The following is a 23402-nucleotide window of genomic DNA, read 5'->3' as shown; positions in this document are numbered from 1 at the left end:
TGGCCAAGATATGTGGTTATATGATAGAGAGCGAGGGATTAAATCCCTCTGCCGGCATTGTTGGGCCTTCAATACAAGCTGGCTTTTCTCCACACAAACACACACATGCACACACACATACCAGTATGAGAGCAGGGATGAGCACTGATGATAAATGTATAATCCACACACACACACATACACCATTAAACCCAGTGGATTACAGTTTGGGGAATTACGGCAGGGATTTCTGTTGTCTCTCTTTCTGTCTTGCTCTTTCCTCTCCTCCTCTGCTTTCACTGCCCTCGCTTGTCAACAGCCCCACTTGGCCCAGGCTGCCAATCCAAAGCTTTGATGAGGCAGTGTCAGCTATTTGTTTGGCCGAGCACGAATGAATCTTTGAATAGCAAGAGTGTAAGCGAGAGAAAGAGAGAGAGAGAGAGGGAGAGAGAGACAGAGAGAGAAAGAAAAGCTGAAGGAGAGGGAAAATGGCCATCCTGGCATGTGATAATATTGAGAAATAATCTGCCACCTTCTTCCTCCTCTCCTCCTTCTTTCTGTTGTCTCTCTCACAGGTCTCTCATTCTCTGGCTCTCTCTCTTCCCGTTCTTAACTCTGTCGCTCGCCCTTTATCTCTTAAACACAGGCTGTGCCAGTGTGGGCTTGCAGCTGATTACCGGTGTAATCACTCACATTTTAGATGATCTGATAGGAGAAAAGGCCTACAAATCATCTTAACACCCCCTGAATCCCCTGAACTCCCATCTCTGGAAGACGATGGCCAACAACTACTTTATTTTTGTCCTCAATATTTTCTTTCTTAAACAGTAGGCCAGAAAATTCCTTCAGAAAAGCCCAGTTAAAACAATGCCGGGGTAAGCCCATTCTGCCAATATCCACTGCTTATTTCTGTGTAATGTAAGCCCTGGATTTGCCAGTGTAAGTAGATTGGGGCACAATGTAAGTACAAGTGGAGTTGATGTAGCTAACTTTGTACTAAGTGGCTGCTTGCTGTGTCTTAGTGAGTGCTGCTCTCTGTCTTTGTTGAGACTTTTGATAGCTTTCAGTAACAACTGGCTGCAGCTGCAGGAACTACTGAACTTATAAGTCGTTTTTGGACTCTATTTCTGTTTAGCGTGTATTTCTATTTTGTCGAGCAGAAGTTCTGTTTTTTGATATTTCTGTATGTTACGAATTTTTTCAGTGACGGCTTATACAGATGCTTTTAGAAGCAAATCCAATACCAATGCTCCCTTAAACTTTTAAGGAAGTATGACTGAAGTTGTTGTAATTGCAGTATGTGAGCTTATACAGCATTTCCATTGCATGGCAGTGATGTGGGAGACAGCTTGTATTCATTACTTCAGAAAATATTTGCATATTCATGTTTGTTTTTTTTTAAGAGAGGAGGTGTAAAAATTCTAAATGTAACTTCTTTTTTTTAAATGGCAAAATACCTTCAGACACAAATTGCTATTCAACACTCTGTGTTTTTTGTTTGTGGGTTTGTTTTGGACATACCTGGAAGATATCTTGAGGTTTTTGTTTCTGAGTGTTGATTTGGGAATCAGCCACAATCAATTTACAGCTGATCAGATCAGTGTTTATATTGGTGTAGCTCATACTATGGTCTTTGTTTGCTTCTGTATTTATATTATTATTGTATTTGCCAGGTTTGTGAAGGTCAAGAAGTATGCTGGATTTGAATCTTTCTCTGAAGGGCTTTTTGTCATTGGTTACCCAAATACTTCTCTTCATGTGTTCAGGTGCAACACTATAAATGCCTTCCAGGGAAGTGTAAGCCATTATTCCCATTTGAGCAACTACCACACTTTGCCTAACCCACCATGAGGACAGGCTTTTCATCCCACCTTGTACGAATATGACCATGTTCGCGTTTAGGCAGTATTCGAAGTCTAACTTTCCAGTCGTGCTGCCACCTTTGTTGTGTATCTACAGTTTGTCTAAAATTAGAGGAAGTGTAATAATCAGTTCAAAGTTTCTGAATTGTCTTGACCCATTTAATATCTGAAAAATTACACACTATGTAAACATAAGTGCTCTGAAAATCACCAGAATTTTGCTTCTGTATGTTTGTGTGTGTGTGTGTTGCAGCTTGGGAACTGTTAATTGCACATGGAGGGGTCACCTAGCAGCAGGCCGGGAGCCCTAAGGGGCCAGTGGTGAGGCTGGTGGGGACGGGAGAACCAGATTACTTTGGTCTCGGGGCACCAATAGATGGCCAGATGAACCAGCAGGGGCCCCTTTCTTTTATTCATTCTCCCAGTGGACCTCCCCACAGGTCTGGGACATGAGGCCTGCTCACACTTGGCCAGACCCGCGTTATCATACTGTTAATTTTGTGTGGAGCATTTTAAGAAGTGTTATGATACAGAATGCAAACCACAAAAAGTGTCGGGATGTTTTGACTGATGAGGCTCAAGTTGGCCAGAGTTGGCAGATAGGATTTTTGAACAACCGCAACCTTGAAGAAAAATCCTAAGTGTGTGTGTGTGTGTGTGCATCATACGAGTCCTGTAACATGCTACTGTATCATCGTAATGAGATGTGTGTGTGTGTGTGTGTGTGTGTGTCCAGGGGTGATAATCCTGTCTCCCGTCTGTAGAGCCCCTGTGAAACCCCACTAAGCCACTTCATTCACTTTGATCCAGTTTTGGGGGGCAGTTTAATTTCCCATAATGCGGTTGATCAATGATTTCCTTTCAGCGCTGATGTAATTAGTGGTTTTAAGCCAGTTTTGTGCTCCTATCTGACTGCGTTTTAGGGAGGGGGGGCTCGAATTTATTATCGAGGAGCTTTAAAGAAAGATCAATATCAGCTCACACAGAGGGTTACATGAACATATGAACACAAACAAGGAAAGTGTGTGTCTGTGAGTGTGCGCTAGCAGCAGCAGACTGAAAAACACAAATCGTATCCGTTAACATTTACTCTGCCTTTTCTTCTAGCTTGCAATGGTTGGTGCTGTTTAGATAACTATAAAAATTAACAGTCACAACAATTAAAATCTTCCCCTAAACAATTCCAACTCTGGTGCATAATTTATCAAATTAACATATAAATTTGGTGGTATCCTATTAAGAAAGGGTTGTTTTATTAATTTGCATGATTAAGTGGAAAGCTTGAACGGGGTGGCCTGATTGCAAATGGTCAAATGATTAATACAAGCTATCGTTGGTGCTGTCACTGATCCTCAAGTGCTGTTTGGTCCTCAGTACAAATGAGCTACACCTTAATTTCATAACCGCAACGCAGACCTCTCATCCAGTAAGCCGAATTACAGCCAGGCTTTAATGCATGAAGCATCACAGTAGCTCATAATGGCTGTTGAGTAGTAATAATGATATCTGCAGGTGTCAGAGGTCAAGTTAATTAACTTGTTTTGAGCACTGTTACGCAACAGGGGAAAACATGGCTCAAATATCTGAATGTGAATGTTAATGGTAGCTCTGTATTAAGCTGATTCTTCTCAGCATCACATATTTGAATCAATGTACTTCCTTTGTGCTGCTGTTTGTCAAAGAACGTAGTGGCTGTTTGCCGGGCTTGCTGACAGACACACGTATGCGCGCATAAACAGTTTCCTGGTGCACTTTAAAGCACTTATTCTTGTTTGTTCTTAAAAGTCTTGTCCAGTGTGAATTATAGAGCTGTCTACAACTCGAGACAACTCCCTGAGCCTCACACCTGTCATTTGGTGGGCAGGGTCGACCTCCTCTCCACTCTGCAACAAAGACAGAGATCACCGGTTAAATGCGGGCCTGCGTGCGCCTGCTGTGTTTGGGCACACGCAGGCTCAGACGCTGGTGACAAACTCCATGACATAATTTGTTTCAGGTTTTTAACTAGAAACATAATGGCTTAATGTTAAGTTGATGGCTTTGATTTGTGCTGAATAAATTCTGCAGTTTTGTCGCTGAGGTTTGCATCATTGTTGTAGAAACATCATCGGGTATCTTGAACTTGTTAGACAGACATCGTTTTTTTGGCTTTAAACTAGCTGGAAGTGCATATTTTTACATTTAATACAATACAATTCTACGCTCAGCTCAGCCAAAAACAACTGTGCTGAAAAAGATTCACTGAAATAGTTTGAGGCCTCAACTAATGACTATCTCTATTGTTTATTAATCTACCCAGTACATTGTTGATTAATCAGTTAATGCCTTGTTTCCACACAGTTTTATTTGGTGTCTGTAATTCTGTATAATACAAACTACACACCCAGTGTTCAACACAACAAAATTGCATTTCTTAACGGACAGATGGAAAATAGCCACTGAAAAGGAAGCTAATTGTATTCGTTTTTCATGATCTAGTTTCATGTGCATGAAGGATTACCATGACTAAAAGCCAAACCAACACTACGTAGCAAGATGTGAATACGGAGGTTGGCCTGCTAGGTTTATGAAATATTTTCAAAACATGTAAACCACATGGACTGTGGAAGTTATGCAGCAACCAAGTCTTTAACTTGCCTAGGTAGTTTTGTTTTCTTAATGCATGTACACAAAAATGTGACTGTCAACATAATCAAGCAGTTGAATAGCTGCTTAGCTAATTCATTCTACCAACTTCCTGGCAAACAGTGCAATCTCTCCAAAATCCTTAGACAAAATTAACATTTTTTTTGTGTACTTGAGGCAAATTCTGGATCGAAAGTAAATGGAAGGAGTTTCGCAAACACATCGGAGATCATGGAGGTTCCCTAAGGAATGAATAGAACGTGTCAGAAAACTTGGAGACGTTTACAGATTGTTAGTTTTGTTCAGCCACCAGTCCAAAATAATGCACAATAAGTTCAGCATCACAAAGAAAAGAAGCAAATCATCACATCTGCAGAAACTGGAGTCAGAAAATATTCCGTTCGATAATAAAAATACTGAAAGAAATTTGTTATACTAGTTTTCAATAAATTTTAGCCAGTTCCAAAAAAGTGTGAGCTTCATGTGTTTCTGAGTGAGAGGTTATTCCAGTTCTGCAGGCAAACCTCACGAGACTTAGATTTATTTTAGACTGGAGGGATAGTTCTCTGAATCATACAATAGATTGATAAGGCATTTCTATCCCCTTCTGCCACATGCCTGACAGTGACCTTGTGGTCATTACTGACCAGTAGCCTCATCTCTCATTTGCCTCATTTACCTGTCTTTCCTTTGAACTAAGCCCATCCTGCAGGGCTAACGCGCTAGTGTAGAAGGCCACAGCCTGAAATTACCATCAGACCTTATGCCAAGTCTGACTGGGTTGTCATTACTGAAAAAAGCCTTGGAGTTTTTCACCCTTTTGAAGTGTGTCAGTACTTAGATGCTGGTGCCCTTTAACCCTGTTGGGCTCTTCAGCTATGTGTTTGTGTCTGTGTGTGCGCTTGCGTGTGTTGGTGTGTGCGTGGACTTCCCCGTTTCCATTTGGCTGGCCGATCTTTAAAGTTGCTCACTGGTCTGGTTACAGCCAGGGGGTGAGGCATGGCATTGAGTAGTTTCAAATGGAACCAAACTAAGCCTATATGCAAACAAAACCCAGGGAATTAGGGGAACTAAGCTGGCCTGTTCACAGTAACTCCTCGGCCAACACTGAGCCACAGAAGAGGAGAGAGTGAAGGAGAGAGGGGAGACAGGGGCAGAGCGAGGCTCTCTCAGTTCTCATGAATGGTCTGTTCTTTTAATTGTGTTGAACAAAACAACAGGGGCTAAGTAATGGGGTTTTAAAGCGAAACACATTTGGATAGATTGTGTAACGCCCTGTGTGGGTGTGAGGCAGGGAGCACAGAGGGGAGAGAGGGAGAGAGACACCAAGGGCGAGTGGGCGGTATTGTGTGGCAAGAACAAAAGGCAAAAGTTGGCAAACGGAGGCACCCATCGAAAAGCCTGGAACCAAACTGGCCGGCTAATTACTGACATGCATTGTCAAGGAGGAGGAAACACAACAAAACCGGGATAAAGATTAATTTTATACCTCATCCTCCTCACTGTCAAACACACAGAAACAAATCCTGTAAATTGAAAAAGAAAAAAAAAAAAAGAAACGAGGCAAGCAGATAGAGGTAGAAGGGATCAGAGGGATAAAGCTATGGGAGTGTAACAGTACAAAGCAGAGCTAGTAAGACTTCCTTTATTCTGTCAATCCCTCCTCTCAAACACACGCTATAGACTTGTCTTTACGTTTCTCAGCTGTCTGTTCTCAGACTCTCCCTATGAAAAGTAAAGAGGACTGTTTATGGAGCTGAAAGAGAGAATAAATAGGCCCGGAGTACACTAAAGTTGCTGACAGTATTCATATTTTTAGGTCAGTTATAAAAGAAACAAGACTCTCAAAGGTTGAAAAGATGATCAGAATAATATAGAGGCTGCAGTTAGGAAACACAGAGGGCAAGATCTTGAGTGGGTTGTAATGCAGTGATATCTTGTGGAATAATTTACAAAGAGAAATCAGGGGGGTGGAGAGAGAAAAGGTAGGAATGAGTGCTAGGATTACTAATATTTTTTGTGGAGAGCGCTAACATCTCCTGACATGTTTGTTCTGCATCCGGCTCTTTCAGACTTTGGTCTGCCATTTTTCTCATTCTTTGCTCCTTTTTATATATTTCTGTTCTATTTTGACAAGTGTTTCGAAAAATCGCTTGTCATCCCCAAACTATGCCAGGCTGGTTTTCTTTTTCCCTTTTTTTTTTTTTATTACCATGGAGGCTTCACGAGCGTACGCCGGCGATTTGGAGATGAAAGGGATGGAATCATCCCGATTCCTGCCCTGCCACTGAGCCGCTCAAACTCCCTGACAAAGCTGTCAGACTCCATTTTGGCTCCAACTGCCAGAGTAAACTTGCTCTGCCATTTACAATCAACAAGAGGCAGCGCAAAGTCCCGCTCCAGCCCGTGTCAGAACCCTCCAACTGCTCCTCTTTTCAGAAGCATTAAAGTGTGTTTTCTCTCCTTCTGTCTCTCTTTACAGTATGTCTGTCTGGTTACATTCTTGCTCTTTTCTCCTTCTTTTTGTCTTTGTTGTGTATCTTGCTATATTTACACACGCTGAAACTCTGCTGAGTGCAGTTAGAGATGTTTATACTTAATATAAGGCATACACATGAAAAAAAATGCAGGTAATCACACTGCACGCACAACATTTTGATCTTGGTTTTGTGTATCATATTTTAACACTCATCTTCTTTCATTCTGTCTGATCATAGATCAGATCCCTTGTGATAATAGTGAAGGTGCTTCTTTAATATTTCTGTGATGTCTGATAGGCTGCTGCTGTATGAGATGATTATTATTCAATTATTGCAAGTCAGTTCCGCTTACCTTCACAGAGGGAATCCCCTAGTCTTCTAGTTTTTGGCATAATGTCAAGGGATCTTGTACAAATTTTGTAGTCATGAGGGAGCATAGAGGTTTACCGTAGACAGCTGATCTCCATATTTGGATCTAATCACTAAACCAAAAAGTGGTTGAAACACATCTTTGCAGCACAGTTAGATTCATCCTGTCGTCTGTCAGATCACATGATTATTGCACTTCTCCTCTGATATACACACTGATCAGCCACAACACGAAAACCAGCTGCAGTAGATCTTTGTTGTGCTGCAAAACAGCTCTGACCTGTCGGGCCATAGACACAGCACCTCTGGGGGTGTCCTGTGGTGTCTGGCACTGGGATGTTTGCAGCTGATCCTTTGGGTCTTGTGGGTTGCGATGTTGAGCCTCTGTGGGTTTAGCTTGTTCCAGCACATCCTGCGGATGCTCAATTGGATTGGGATCTGGGGAATTTGGAAGCTGAGTCCGTGCCTTGGGCTCTTTGTTGTGTTCCTCAATCCATTGCTGAGCAGTTTGTGTGAAGGTCTGCAACAATGTTTAGGTAAAGTAACATCCACCAGAATATTAGGACCCAAGGTTTCCCTGCAGAATGTTGTGCTGTAACCAGATGATTAATGTCATTCACTTCACTTGTCATTGGTTTTAATGTTGTGACCCATTTGGTGCATATAAATTATAATTTCTCTAAGAGTCATCACAAAAAACACGAGCTGCTCCCTGTGTCCTGCCTATCAGGACGAGGGAGTGCGAGGGACAGCTCACATAAACATGAGACAGAGAGAGAGGGAGGATGCTTGGCTTCGGTCCAGCAGTGGCGCTCCTGGTGTGAGAGAGGAAGAGTCTCCGTTCTCCGGCTGATCTTTCATGTAGAGACACCCATGAGAGAGAGAAAGAAAGAGATACGCAGAGGTGAGAGGGTGCAATGACATGTTTACGAGGGAACATTTTAGCTTTGACTCCAGCTTTTCCACCAGCCTTTGAAGTGACGCTGCGGCCTTTATTTAATTATTCAATTAGCCGAGCATTAATTGGCAGCTATTGCAGTTGTCGAATAATTGTCTTTTTTTTTTTTTCTTTTTTTTTAAGCAGAAAATTTGTTGTTTCCAGCTTCTCAAATGTGAGGGTTTGAGTTAATGCTTGTCAAACATGATAAAGTGAATATCTTTAAGATTTAGACTGTTGCTTGGACAAAGCATTTGAAGCCATCACTTTGGCCTCTCATAGTAGTAGTTTTCCACTATTTTCTGACATTTTACAAACAGAATAATTTGCTAATTCTTAGATCATGAACATAATAATGCATTGCAGCCATACTTTAAAGTAAAGTGAGTAGTTATTGTTATTTGAAGGCAAAAGAGTGTTCTGGTCTTTTTCACCTTGATCTGAGAATTTGATCCGAGTGATCGTGGCTATAAAATTCTACCTGAGCTAATAATTTTCACTGAAGTTGAGGGTTTTAGTCTGAAGTGACTGCAGAGAGTTGTAGGTCTACCACTGATGGCATCTCTACTAGGAATGTCTGATTTGAGTGTGTGTTTGTATCTGTGACAGTTCATATTTGTGCACCTACGCCATGGCCACTTTCATCACTTTGAAATAAAATAATAATTTTAATAACTTGATTGTTTCCCTGTTACCCACTGAAACAGACACCTCACCATTACAAAGAGCAAATCCTTCACCTGTTCCATTTATTCTGCCTTGCTCGGCCCAGCCTGAACCATCAGCTCGTCCGGTCTCAGCATGGCCCAGCTCGGCTTGGAATGAAGCGGCGCGTCCATAATCTCTGTGCCGGCATGTTAATTTTCAAGTCAAAGGGGCAGCTCCCTTTTCATCACGGCGGAGGCTGTGGAATATTCAGCGCGCTGCAGATGTTCATGAATAATGTCTGTGGCCAAACCCCTGGCTGAGGCTGGGGGAGGAGGGATAGAGGGATGAGGGAGAGGGGAAGGGGGTAGGGGGAGGTAGTGAGGCCAGATGAATTACACGTAGGGGGGATCTGACAGGCGGCGTGAAGCTTTGTGATCATTCCAAAGTTCTAATAATCTCTCTCACCTTCTCCATCTCCCCAGTAATGAAAGAGAATAGGTGATTGCACCCCGGGCTATGTTCCCCACGTAATGACTCCTCCAAAGGCACAGAGCCGCCAAGGAAAAATGAACTTTGAATGAGTGGCGAATTGGCTCTGACAGAGTGATAGACCGTGACACAGATTCTGTAGCAAAACAGACGTAGTGCTAATTGATTATCAATATTTTAAGCAAAGTGATGAAAATAAGCATTAAGAGATGAGAAAGAGCGAAGAGAGAAGGGAGTGCACAACACTACCTTCAAGGGGGGCTATCATTTGTCCAATCTCCCTCGTTCTTTCTCTCCCCTGTGAATCTATTCCTCCTGCGGCCAGGCTGTCTCCCCCCCGTCTCCCTCTCTCATGCATTTCTTCTTTTGGTTTCCCTTAATCGTATCTTTGGAGCTGACATTTTAACATTAATTGTCAAATATGTCCCTGAACTTGTATTAATTTTGCATTGCTTTGCTTTATTTATTTCGTCTCTCTTGCCTCTATATTATTATTTTTTTGTCTCTGGTGGTTGGCTGAATCTTGTTATCAGGCCAGCATTAGTCACCTTGTGCCTCAGAGTGTGTAATTTAGGATAGCATCATTTATTCATTTTTTTTTTTCATTGAAAGAGAAAAACCCCCACTTCTTTTCAACTACGCTGCTACGGAATTTGTAATATGAAATCACAGAATTATATGATCTTTCTAAGAAGTATTACATGCACATGAGCACACACACTCACGGACACTCAACCCATCATTCATGTCCACACCAAAGGGTGGACCGGGAGTAGCCGAGACCACCAAGTTTGTGTGTCTATTCTGTAGTGTGTGTTTGTTCCTGTAATGTGGTCAGTTGTGCTGGGCCCTATTGACGCTGCCAGGGTCCCCGTTCTCCTGCCTTTCTTTTCTAAGTGGCCGCCCTTTTGAACCGCCTTGTGTCAGCATTGCGATTAGCGGCTCCAGTTTACCTTTCATGTGCGGGGGTCCTGATAGATTTAGTCCCATCTACCGCCTTTGCAACCACCACCGCCACAACTACACACGCACATGAGACACACACTCAGTGGTGTGCCATTACAATGGCATCCAACAGGCTTTCAGCAGGGGAACCAGAGCCTATTCTCCACCATTCAACAGCACGCTCAAGTGCATTCACACTGGAATAAATGAACAGATACAAACACACCCACACTGGGCAAGCGTATTTTTGCACCAAAATTGCGTCGCACAAAACCACTCATTCTAATCAGCGCTGCACACAATTTGGCTGTGCTTATTCTGCAGATTTTCTGGAAAATAAGCACTTTTTGCCATCCTTGTTCATTTTGGGCTAAATTGTGATGGTTTAAAAGATTTCATGTCATCCAAAAAAAAACCCAAACATATATAGAGCTCAACAATCATTATACGATTATTATATTTCATTATAGTTATAGTAAAATATAATAAGTTATAATAAGGTTTTTTTGGTTGTTTTTTTTTTTTTTTAAATCTTAGAACAGTTTTACTTTATCAGATGAGGCCCACTTTATATGCAGTGAATGTTCCAAAATGTAACAAATTAATACTATTTATTGTATACACCAGGTCACTGGACATGAGTGTGATCAAATTTGAAATATTCTTCTGATTTAACAGTTGTGGTGTACATATTTTTTCACACATCACTAGAATTAGACAAAATTGTGAGCACACATTACAGAGTTTAGATGGTTTTAATTCTTGCTATTGTAAGATCACACACTTATCTGACAGCTGCATGTCTGTATGGTCACTTTTGCATCGATAAAGCTGGATTCTCTGTGTCCAGAGGTGTTGCCACAGCTTTAAAAAGCCAGGCCACATCAGGGTGATGATTTCTACAGTAATGGAGGCAGTGGAAACTGTGACTGGTAATAGTGTTTGTTTGTTTGTTTTCTCTTGTGTGTGTTTTTTGTTCTGACTGTAGCACTTTGTCAGAGTAAATGAAATAATCTGATCATTTTTACTTCTGGTATGTAATGATATACACCACTCATCTGTATGTTGTTGGCTGAAATCTTACAGTGAGCTATAAACCAGTTCCTGTAAAAGAGATATTGTCTGTATGCTGGAACTGCTGGAGTTCTTTAATGGAGAAACATAAATTATTAAAGCCAGTGAGCATGATTTTACCATATAAATGAATGTTTGTTACACTCAAACCTTCGCCAAACAAGTTCACACAATGCTGATTAAGCATATCAGGTCAGGATAAATCTCCCCACCAGAGTTTTAAATCTGGGGTTTGTGGTGACATTCCTGCACTGGCACACCAGTAGCCATGCATTTTGTGTCAACCTGCAGTGGATGGTTTGGCAGAGCTGTGAAGAAGGGAACAACTGTAGAGTCAGCTGTAGCAGCTCGGAGTGCAGCGGAACCTCTGGTGGAAAAACTGAAGCAGAGTTGCTGATGCTCCGGATTACAAAGAAATTATGCGTTTGTCGGAAGGATTGCAGTATATAAACAGAGAGCAATCCATGGTGATGCTATGCGTCACATCAGCAGTCTTTGTGTAATTACATTGCCAGAAGGGGGAGACAAAAGTTCTGCACTGCAGGTTAAACTGAGCACTTAAACTGTCAGAAACAAGGCAACTGGTGCTTATTTGATTTTGGAATGCACAATCTGAGGGCAGAATCAGCAGAGAGAGGAGCTGTCAGACATCCCAGGTTTAGTGTCAGTGTTTTGTTGCATAAATTACCTTTTTCTATATTGTTGCAGCACATGTCTTGCTTTTATTGTCATTCTGCTCCTTTTGGCCAGAAATGTAATCAAGCTGCTCTTCGCTCTTTTGGTTTTTGCAAACAATACCATATTGATTTTTTTTTTTTTTAACCAAGAATATGACAATGGTAAAAGAAATTCAGTTAAGCACAATGCCTGCAGACATTTTTCAACAATTTGTTTGTTTGCTTTGGTTTGTGTGTTACCACAAAAATTTCAATTATTCCACCATGTAAGAAATACACTCTCTGGCCATCAGCTACTTTCTGACTGGGTGACACAACAAAATTGCTGCCAGTCTTGCCACTTTTTATTTCATAGAAATATGCTTGTGGTGTTGCATCTCAGGATGATATGATGATAGTACCTTGTGCACAAACGTGTTTAAAGATAGAAAAGGATACAAAGAAGAAGCACCGTGTTTAAAGGGGAAGAGGTTAGAAAAAAGATTAGAGTAGAAGAGAAGCACATAAAGCAGATAAAAGAAAAACTGGAGAGATATAAGGAGGAGACAGTGGCATGTGGAGTTATGGCAGGGTTGAAGTTGAGGGTGAGATGTCATTCAGAGGCCCCAGGATGCTTAATATTTCACTGTGTGATCCCTGCATTATGGATTTGGTCTGATTGCCCTCTCAAGACCTCTGTTATACACTTACTCACTGATCTTAGTGAAGTTCTCATTACAGAACTTTTGTATTTATCTAAAAAGGCATGCCCACCATTCTACCAAACCAACAAAATAAATAATTTTACAGCTATAATAGGCACACAGATTAATTAAATGTTTTAATGTGTATTTGAAGCCCTGAACTGCAAAAGTATTTACAATTTGCACATGATAGTTCCACAGTGAGGCTTCAAGGTTGAACTTTGTTTGACCTGGTAACTACATTAAGGTCGCTTTGTTGTTAGCTTTTTTTCTCCTCAGGCTTGCGTGTTCTGCGATTGTGTGCGTGAGATGATCTTATGCGAGTATGTGGACATCCGTGTGTGTTCGTCAGGTGTGTTTATGTGTACATGTGTGTGTACAGCCTATGGCAGTGCATGGTCCTCAGAGTACTCTCCCTTTCTGATCTCCCTGACCGCTGGAGGCCTCTGCTCCTCCCCAGGTTTTCAGCGGTTCTCCTCTCTGGCCCAGGGTCCAGGGTCTGTATCTCTGTGAGTGCACGGGTGTGGGTGCAGAATCACGGGATGCGTTTTTGCCCTTGGGTCTGAAGGGCAAATTGGGGTGCTGGGTCCGAGCCACCCACATGCATCAGGAAGACCCCGCTGCTCAGCTCGTTATTTACTTGCTTTCCTACCTGAATCCCGCTCGCAACCCCAGACCTAATGTCCAAGGTTTTGCCCAAAAGAAATAAGACCCACACCCCATTGTGCTGTCTGGAGCCAAGTGCATTGTGGTGCAGAGAAGCTGGGAAAGTAGTTTTTGTGCTGGTCCCCCTAATTATTCGGTCACAGTTATAGTTGATTTTGATATTTAATTTAGAGTCAGAAAGTGTGCCATGGGATAATTTGACACTCAAAAGTCATTGGTGTTGAATCCTCTCAGTCAAGTTGTTGAAGAATCAGGCAGTGTGTTCTTGGCTACTTGAAAAATGAAGCACAAGATAAATGAATTGTATAAAAATTGTTGTTTCAGTTAAACAAGTAATCATTGCAGCTCTAAAATAGATCCTTCATTCAAACAGATAAAAAAGTTACGGTGTGACAGGAGCAAGGAGGACACATTTGGCCACTGGTTGAATTTCAGTCAGGCAAAAATACTTACAGAAAGAACCTTTATCTAGCTTTTTTTATCTACAGAAATGGACGCACAGAAAGGACGTATTTACATCCAATCTACTAGATGCTGGCCTTTGAGTGTAAAGATCTGCTAGATATACAATGTAAATTTGAATTGTATGAATTTTTGCTTTCAGCATGCAGAGAAATAAACTCTGCAGAGTTTTTTCTTTAGATAAATCTCTTCTTAATTTCTCTCTTCTTTGAATTTGACAGATGCAATCTCAGCATGATCACTGAAAGGAAAATACAAGCGTGGAGCCCAGGTGTCTGCAGTTAGGAGCCTGTTTTATAAAATGAATAGAACAAATGTTCCATAAGCACAGCTCCATAGTGGATAGAAAGTAGTGAAAGTCTAATTTCTTGACACTGATGATCCAGAGTGTCCCTTTATGTACAGCGTAGCGTAGAGATCGGCATGTCAGAATGTCACAGTGGCGGCATTAAGTATCGGTAACTTGCATCTTCTTCGTTTAGACAAATCCTTCCTTAGTGGAGCATCCATTACACCACAGGAGTAGAAGACCTAATTGATGCACCCCCCAGCATCACAATATAGCAGTGAAACAAAAAAGAAAGCTTTTCAGACGATTGCAAATGAATAATTGATTGATTTTGTAAGATATCTCTCTCTAATTGTTTAGTTTGTGAATATTTCATGGGTGTCATTAATTCAGCTTGATGACAGAAGCAAAGGGAAGCCTGTGATAAGGATCATTCAAGTTTAGCTCTCCTGTCTTCAGCTGGCAAGAATTTCCCCTCATATAGCGATCACATGGCTGTAGCTGAGATTTAGAGAACTGATTACATTTTCATATGTATGTCTTTTTTTTCTTGTCAGGAGACTTTCTTTAGGCCCGACACAAGTTGTGCAACTTCATAAACTAACTGCTGCTGTAATATAGGCTTCCCCTTGCATGTGTTTATGCATTCTGCAGCTTAATATTTAAATTTCTTCAAGCTGTGTCGCTCCGTGCCTGCTTGTCCAATCAGGATGTCCCATGCCGAATTACAGTTTACAGCTACAAGGTCTAGGTGAGCTGTTTTTGATTGTGGGTCCTGTACAAACCACAGGCACCTGCATGTAAACGCACACATACAAAGCACCAGCAAAGCCCTGGCCAAAGCCTCCTTCTCCTGTTGTCTGTGTACTGTGCCACCTAGTGGTCACTCGGAGTATTGCTTCTTCCCGTGGTGCATTTAACCTCGACACCTGCGGTAGTTTTCCTGTGCGTGATCCCTTTGCTCCCTCTGGTCTTGTGGATCAACTGTTTAACACTCAAAAAGGTGCATAAAGAAAGTATTTTGTACGTCAGAGTCCAACATTAGAAGCGTAGTCTCAGTATTTTGTGAATGTTGTTGAATTGTCATCTGACAGTTTGAAAAGTTGGTGAATGTGTCTGTCTGCTCTGAATAGTAAGTCAGTCCCAGTAAAGCTAAACTTTACAGGCCATACCTGTGTGACAGTATTGTATGCCTCATGTTGGTATAAGTTTGTATCGCTCTTTGAAACTTTCTTTGGTAAACTGAAGCAGGCCTTTCTCAAGGAGTCCATTATTTCTTTATGGCATTTCAAGTGTTTTTTCAATGTCATGCAGAAACAAGAAAATCCTTCATAATGTATGTTAATGGTGTCAGATAGTGTTTAAACTTGCAACAAACCACAGCTTTGAACAAATTAGTTGATTGTTTAGTGATAAGTGGTTTATTTTTGGGCCTTATTATGTTTACAGAAGTGACTGTTTCACTTGTATACATTGGGATGTTGTAGCTGTAACAATATTTTGTTCTTCCCAGCAGTTTTTGGTCTGTCTTAGCAGCTTTCTGTCAGTCATGTCTGCCATATGCCAGTTAACTTGCCTACCTGTCTGTCCAAGAGCCCCGTTGTTTTCTTATGCTCCTTTGTCCCGTCTCTCTGCCTGTCGGGGCTGTTGTTCATCGGTGCGTCAACATGTTTTGTCCGTCTGTCTGTCCGCCTGTCTCCCAACCTGTCTGTCTCTTATTTATTTATTTATTGTCTTAGCTGTCTCTCTGGTATTCAGTGTTGGTTGGAGGCCCGGCTGCCGAGCTTCACTGTAAAGTGCTTGGCTGATTGGAAGGGACATTTTTCCAATGGCGCAGCGCTGCCTCTAATATTCTGTTTGTCGTTGGGTGTGAGGCTGATTTATCACGCCTCCTCTCCTGCTGACATTCAGATTCACTTTGATTGGCGGCTGGACGGACTGACACCCACCACTACCAACACCGCTAACGTCACTACGGCACACATGCACAAACACACACAGCCAAATGCTCTGCGTGCTCACAGGCAGCCATGCAGTGGATATGAATATGCCTATTCCGCCAACACATTCCCACTTACATTTAGACATTAAGACATGCACTCGCATACATATACTCACTTATAAACTTGCACAAACACACACAGACTAAGTGGATAACTGCTGTGCTGAACTCTGTCTTCAGCATGCTAGTTTGTAAGTGCTGTATTGAGTTTATTGAACAACGTGGGCAGACTACTGCTCTTTTGTTGTTCTCTCACCTCTTTAATATGATAGCCTTTCTCACTTCTATACTCACTTACTGTACACGGCCTAAGGCCCAAGCTACCACACTCTTGCGTTGAATAACCGCCACCCCCCACCCCCCCATCCCTCCTTAATAACTCTATAACTCACCTCAGCCTTAGATTTAATTGCTTATCTGTGTGTAAACGTATTAACCCTCTGCTGTATCTGTTTTGCTGCCGTCCCGGGGGCCTGACAAGCCTCTCCGACTGCCGTGCCTTACATCCAATGAATAGTCCTTCTCTGAGCGGTAATAGGGAATCAGCATCGTAGCAGCAAGCATTGGCGGCGTGTAAGAGATAAATCAGATTGGGGGTCTTGCTTTGCCAGTTTATTGAATCTAAATTGCATGCGCGCTTGGCCCCCGCCGGCCCTACACGGCCCATCCATCTCCCGGCTGATAATGGAGCGGGCCCGATTCCACCTGGTGGGAGCATTATTACATTTCCCCTCTAACGAGACCCAGCTAATCCTGCCAAGGGAGGAGGACAGAAGAGAAAAGAGAGGAGGAACGAAGAGAATAGGAGAGGAGAAGAGAGGAGTGGAGGAAAATGTTGGGGGAGGTGGAGGAGGAGAAGAAAGGAGGAAAACGAAGGGAGGAGAAAAGAGATAGACGAGGAGATTCTGTTAAAATAAAAAGATCCATCCTGGCAGCCTGCCTCTACCTCCCACTCTCCCTCTTTCTCTCTTTCTCACTTTCTTCCTCTCTGTTGCTGCGAATAAAACATCTTCCAGCGCCATCAGAGCTACATGGCCCCTGGGCCCCTGAGCTGCAATTACACTCATAATCACAATGCGATTTCACTGACGCTCTCCGCCCCTTCCCACTGCCATCCCTCCTCTTTCCCTCCGCCCCTGCAGCCAAGACTGAACGAAGTCTAAATGAAGTGAAAGGCCTCTCCTCTCCCCAACACCCGGCCGTTTATTACCCGCTTTAATAAAAGTCCATCACAGAATTATCCTACAATGAACTGGAGCCTCTAAGTTGCCAAGAAATATACTTCCAATAAGTGGTCTCTGCACACAAACATGCCTATATGGGTACAGTTGTTAATTCTTTTTATATGCTTTTTACGGCTGTAACGTTAACAGGCTTTTCATGATAGTGCAGCAAAGTATGTTGCTTTAATGTATTTTTTTGTATTTAATCTTTTTTAAAGCAGAGCTTCTTATTGATGTAATTAAATCATATCCCTGGCTCAGCGCTCAGGCCTACTTTCATTGTTTTGAGGGGGCAGGAGCCCCGTGAGGCAGTGCACTGATGAGAGATGGATAAACAGTTTGATTTGCTGCTATCGCCCCCAGGCACAGTGTACTGGAGAGATGAGCAAGAGAAGGAAGAGAAAGCATTAAAAATGGGGAGGGGTGGGATAGGGCAAAACAGAAGGAGAGAAGCGAGCGAGAGGATAAGAGAACCTGTTGGGGGAGGGATGAAGGGATAGAGGTGGAGGATAAAGATGCGAAGAAAAAGAGGCGACAAATCACTCCTGTTGTTTGTGTACATGTTTGCGTGTGCGCAGGCAAAGCTTTTTCTCTTATTTTTACTTGTTTGTCTGTCTGTTTCTCTTGCTGTTTTAGTTCTTCCTTTATCCTACATGGCCCCCATCTATCCGTCTAGCTCCCTTTCCCTTTCTTCTCTCCTCTTTCTCCCCGTCTGCCTTCCACTCCATCACACCACCAATACGGCTCCGTCTCCTACCTGCCTCTCGGTAGCCCCGAGCAAAGAGTGAACTGAAGAACACAGAGAAGTTCATTCACACACACACACACACACACACACACACACACAAAACACACATGCACATACAGGTGTGCAAAACACAAATTCACATCTGTGCATACAAACGAGAAAACTTGTGACTGTAGTTGTGAAAAGATGCAAGATGGTGCAGACCGTGGTTTGATTTTTTGGCACATTTGTACAGAGACGAATTTACTGAATTATGACTGTGTTAGCTAAGAGAAATAGATTGCCTGTGTTGATTTTGGTGAGGATTGCTCCCACAGACACACACACACATGCGCGCACACACACACACACACACACACACACACACACACACACACACACACACACACACTAGCTGAGGGAGGTAGAGGAGGGTTCAGTCATCCATGTAGAGTCATTGTTAGTAAAGATGCGGAACCTCCAGACTTAACCAGCCGTAACAGCAGTGTGACGGGTTCTTTGTCTACGCCAATTACTGAACAAAAACAGCAGTGCAGTCACAGAGAGACTAGCACAACCCATGGCCTCCTGCATCCAAACACATACGCTCACACAAACACACACACACTCACGGATGTATGAGTTGTATTTTTATGTAACATATTTACTCTCAATACAAACTCTTAACACACAAAGACTCAAAATGAGGCACGTGCACCAAACACACATGCATGCGCAGGCATCTCAAGCGGTGCAATAAACCACATTTGGACACCCACAGCTGTGCCCTAACACAAACACGCTGTAAGCGCTCACACTTACACCCACTCTTATATTGTATTAACTTCCCCAAAACTGTGCAGTGCTCTCATTCTCTTCCTCCCCCTTCTCTCTCGTCTGCTCACTCTCTTCTTCTTCTTCTGTTTCCCTCCCTCTTTTTTTTTTTCTCAAAGTTTAAACTCATTAAGTGTAATGATATTGGAGACTCAATTTTACATAGCTCACTCATCAACCAAGTGAGATAGCAATAAAGGCGAATGGCTCCGCTGAGGCCCTAACGCTGCAAAATAAATGATGCGCCGCAACGGAAATGTAATTAATTTAGAGGCAGTATTGATAGTCCTGCCATACACGGCATTATATTTTTTAATGTGGCTTAACATCTTGATTATTCAGGGGGAAAGGTGGAGGAAAAGGGAGCTGAGACAACATGGTTCATGATGAGACATGCTTAAAATGCCCTGACGAGTGTTTACTCCGGCTGCCTCACTTTCTCTTAAGCTTTTCATTACACCGAGACGATAAACACCTCTCAGGAAGAAGCGCTGACTTTTAAAGGGATATGAAGAAAAAGCAGAGAAGGTGCTGCCTTGAAGGGAGAGTAGAAGAATGCATCATTCATATTTTTGTTGATTTTTTTTTCTGCGCTTACTGTTCATTCATTGTGATGGGTCCTCTGATAATTTTCTGCATACTTTGCAATGAGTATCAATTTGTTTCAAAACACAGTATCTTCCACAGATAAAAATATGTAGTTTTGCAAAATGGAATACTGAAAAATCTAATCAAATTTAAAGAAAGAGTAAATCAATGTTTTTTTTGTCAGTCTAGTTATATAATCATATACAATATTTTCTTAACTAGTTGTAAATTCCTTAATACCTAAATTGATCCTTTAAATTATATCGATATTTCCTACAATAGAACCATGATGAGGTGTTTCTGGGGATTTGCTTTGCTTCTAACTCTGCTGTCTTTCTTTTCAGCTAAGACCGATGAGGTGCTGAAGGCCAAAGTAGCCAAGAGAGAGGAGGAGGCCCGGAAGAAACTCGAAGAAGGTAAGCAATAATTGGGTGCTTTTTTTTCTTCTTTTTTTTCTTTTATCTGCGGTGTGTCCAAAATGTTGACTTTGGCATCGATGCCAAACCAATTTTAACAATACTGAACTCACAATACAGTAACAAAGAAAACAAAAAGCAAAGCATAAACCATGAAATCTGACAAATATTGCAATATTAAAGTTGTTGGCAAGATAACAGTTGAAACAATGAAATAATTCAAGTGAGCTTTGTTTCATATTTTTTTCTCCATCATCAAAAAGCCATCAATAATAACTTTGAGGACTGGGAACGCAAAATTCAAAAAATATTGTGGGCTGTTAGACATCTGTTGCAGAACTTCTGTTTTCCCCATAATTGAAACGTGGAGTAACAGAGTGAAGTGCAAGAACAGAAAATATGCTCCTGTTTCTTATGTCAGGTAATCCCTACACGCTCCGTAACATCAGTGAATTTACACAATTTTACTCTTTTAATATGTTTACATTAACAGATTAACAACCCAACGTCTTGTACACATGACAATTCTGCTTTCACAGCTCATATATACTTTGCAAAACATGAACTCAGAGATGCTGATTACGCTCCTTAGTTTTTATTGAGACAGCTGTAATCTACATAAAAATGCAAGCAGAAAGGCAGAAATGTGCTTAGCATTGCAAGCAATAAATTTAACCTGATATCCCCGCTACCGCTGTAGGACATGGAGACACGCACACACACATGCACACACAGATTATCTCGATACACATTCAAATAAAGTCAAGAGTAATTTGCAGTGGATATGCTAACAGTAATAAAAGTCCTCAGATAGAATAATGACCCCAGTCCCTTTCTGACCAGAGTGTGATATAAATGAGAATATCAAATGTGCTGTTATCGGCACACTGCCTGTGTCTGTGTACATGCATGCGCTGGCATGTGTAGTCATGTCATTTGTTCTGGTGTGGGTGTTTTTATATTGCCAGACTCTCCCGTTTCCGTTTTTTTGTGTAATTTCTTGCGTTTGCATCGAGGATGCGCAGCAGCGTGACCTTTAAAGTTAGTTGACCTTTTAGCCAAATGAAAGTCCAGCCATCAGAAACTAATTAGCCTTGCACTTTTGCTTTAGTTCCCCAGTTCTGGGAAGAATTGATTCCCTCCTTCTCTCTATTGCACCCTGTTGTGTTTTTGTTTTGTTTTTTGTTGTTTTTTGTTTTTTTTGTCCCAGCCCTTCCACCATTCTCACATTAATAGTATTCATTTTTCTTGGTCTTACTGCTCTACTTTCCTACCCTTTCTGTTTTCTCCTAGTTTCTGTCTCACATACTCCCTTTCTTCCCACTTCCATTTGTCCTCTTCAACTATTTGCACCTCTCTCCAGCTCTCCTCTCTGTGTCTTTCTTACTCTCTCTCCTCTCATCTCTGTGTGGAAGCATTGCCAAAGTGGTGACTAAGTGCCTTGCTTGGGGCAACAGATCAAGGCTCCCAGTCAAATAGCTTTCTTAAGCAAAGTTCACACTGCACTGTTGCCTCTTTTTGGAATCAGTTGACTCTTTCTCCCCTTTGCTCAAAGCTCCCTCTTCCCTCACTCCAACTGTTCATTCTGTGTGGAAAAAAAAGGTGTTGTGCTTGATTGTGTAGTGGAGCGGCGCAGCAAGGCATGCTGTGCAGGCACTGCCTTCGAGGATGATCATTTTATTCTTTTCCCTGCACAGGGACGCATGAAGTGAGATCAGAGAGGCACGACAAAGTGGCCCTGATGACTCGCCCTTGCCTAGGTAGCAAGAGGAGCCAGTGGCACCGTCACAAATACACATGAACACACGTACACACCAGCAGAGTCAGCTAGCTCCATCCTCTTCTGCCCTTCCTCCCAGCACAACTAAAATGGAGGAGGTGGGCCACTGCTGCTGCTAAACAGCAGATCACCAGGGGTCTCCTTATTCCCTGCAGGGCCTCTCAGAGGTCAACACAACTAGAAAGTTTACACTTGAACCGTTAAGTCAACTGAAATGAGAAAACCTTTTAAAGAGAATGGAGGGGAGAAGTGAAGAACACTACCACCTACACTCCTCGTTCATAAATAGATTCACATCCTAGACTGGCAATGTGTTTGAGTTAGTTTAGCCCTAATCGAAACCACCGAGATCTGATTCATGTGGATGCTATGATATGCAAGCTATTATTGTAGCGAACTGTGGCTGCATACTGCGGAGCCCTGAGAGAAGAGAGGGGTTTTTATCAGCAGGGTTTACTGAGAGAGAGGAAGGAGAGGATCAATAACTGGCCCTGTGGTCATCAGTTAACAAAGTAGTCTCCACTTAAAAGGAGTGTTTGGCTCTCTGGTTAAGGGCAGCCAGATGATGCTAGCGGTTGAAAAAGGAAACATATGATATGAAAGGGTGTGAGAATGAGAGGGGTGGATGAGTCCTTTGTTAGTTGCATGCCTTGTTTAGGCTATTAAAGCTGAGAGATGTTGTTTGTTTGCCCAGGGGGCTTTTAGCTAACGTGGTGAGTCCAGCTATAATAAGATGGACTGACTGCCAGTGTAACACAGTCTGTTTGTGTGGACTCTACTGTCAGCTGGCACTTCACTGAAGGCAGCGTATAACAAGAGTCACTGTGTGCACGGCTTGGCAAAATAAACCAAATTACAACCGTTATGAATCTATTACTGTCCTAAACTTGCACATCTTGGTCTTTACTTGTCGAGAGTGTTTTATTTTTTCTACAGGTGCCTGCTTTGTTCCCTTTTTTTGCAACATTTAGTTACATTGCAATTAAATACAGAAACCACTGATATCTCACCTGAAGTTTAGCTAATCAGTCCATGCAGTAATGTTTGACCAGTAGTGTAATTTAACTGAAAAAATATGTGAGAGAAAAATATATAGGGTTACAGCTTTTTATTTCCATTACTAATCAGTTCACCAGTTATTTTTGTTTTTAGTTTAAAATGTCCAAAAAAAAGTTTTTTTGGTTGTTGTTTTTTCCCCCAGAAGTTATTGTTATCTGCACATTCACATTATTTGCTTTACTTGTTTTACGCACTCAACATAGTGAGTTGATTATCATATATGACAAGGAAAAGGATCAAAACGTCACACTAACATAATAATTGATGATCAAAATGCTTTCCAATGAATTAACTACTTTTTCTGTTGATGCAATGATCAATTTATTTTAGTTGTTTGTAGTTTACTTCAAATACGATCACTTGTACAGAGGTTTTGCGATACGGGAACAACTGTTTACTGGTACAGTCTGTGAAGGTGTTTCCTCTCAATCCAAGAGAGAATGGCAAAGATTGATGGCGAGAATTTAAAATATGATGAGAAAGCCTCCGTTGCAATTAAGTTTGTCATCAATCTGGGCCTCATTTGGCTTTATTAAGACCTTATGATAATTTCTGCTTGTCTTCAGAGGCGTAAGAGTTAAAGAAAAG

At 41.9% G+C, this 23402-nt stretch overlaps 1 protein-coding gene across 1 annotated transcript in view; it reads left to right on the top strand.

The window, feature by feature from the left end:
* rsrc1 (arginine/serine-rich coiled-coil 1) overlaps window positions 1-23402 on the top strand; it is a 118458-nt gene that overhangs the window by 76080 nt on the left and 18976 nt on the right. The window contains exon 7 of the mRNA XM_008287001.1: window positions 19904-19975. Within this exon, the coding sequence (XP_008285223.1) occupies window positions 19904-19975 (72 nt within the window). The remainder of the gene's footprint in view (window positions 1-19903; window positions 19976-23402) is intronic.

Source organism: Stegastes partitus, unplaced genomic scaffold, assembly GCF_000690725.1.
Source record: "Stegastes partitus isolate 25-593 unplaced genomic scaffold, Stegastes_partitus-1.0.2 Scaffold482, whole genome shotgun sequence".
NCBI classification, from domain to species: domain Eukaryota; kingdom Metazoa; phylum Chordata; class Actinopteri; family Pomacentridae; genus Stegastes; species Stegastes partitus.
Note: the sequence above shows the minus strand (reverse complement) of the source record. Positions and strands in the feature narration are given on the sequence as shown.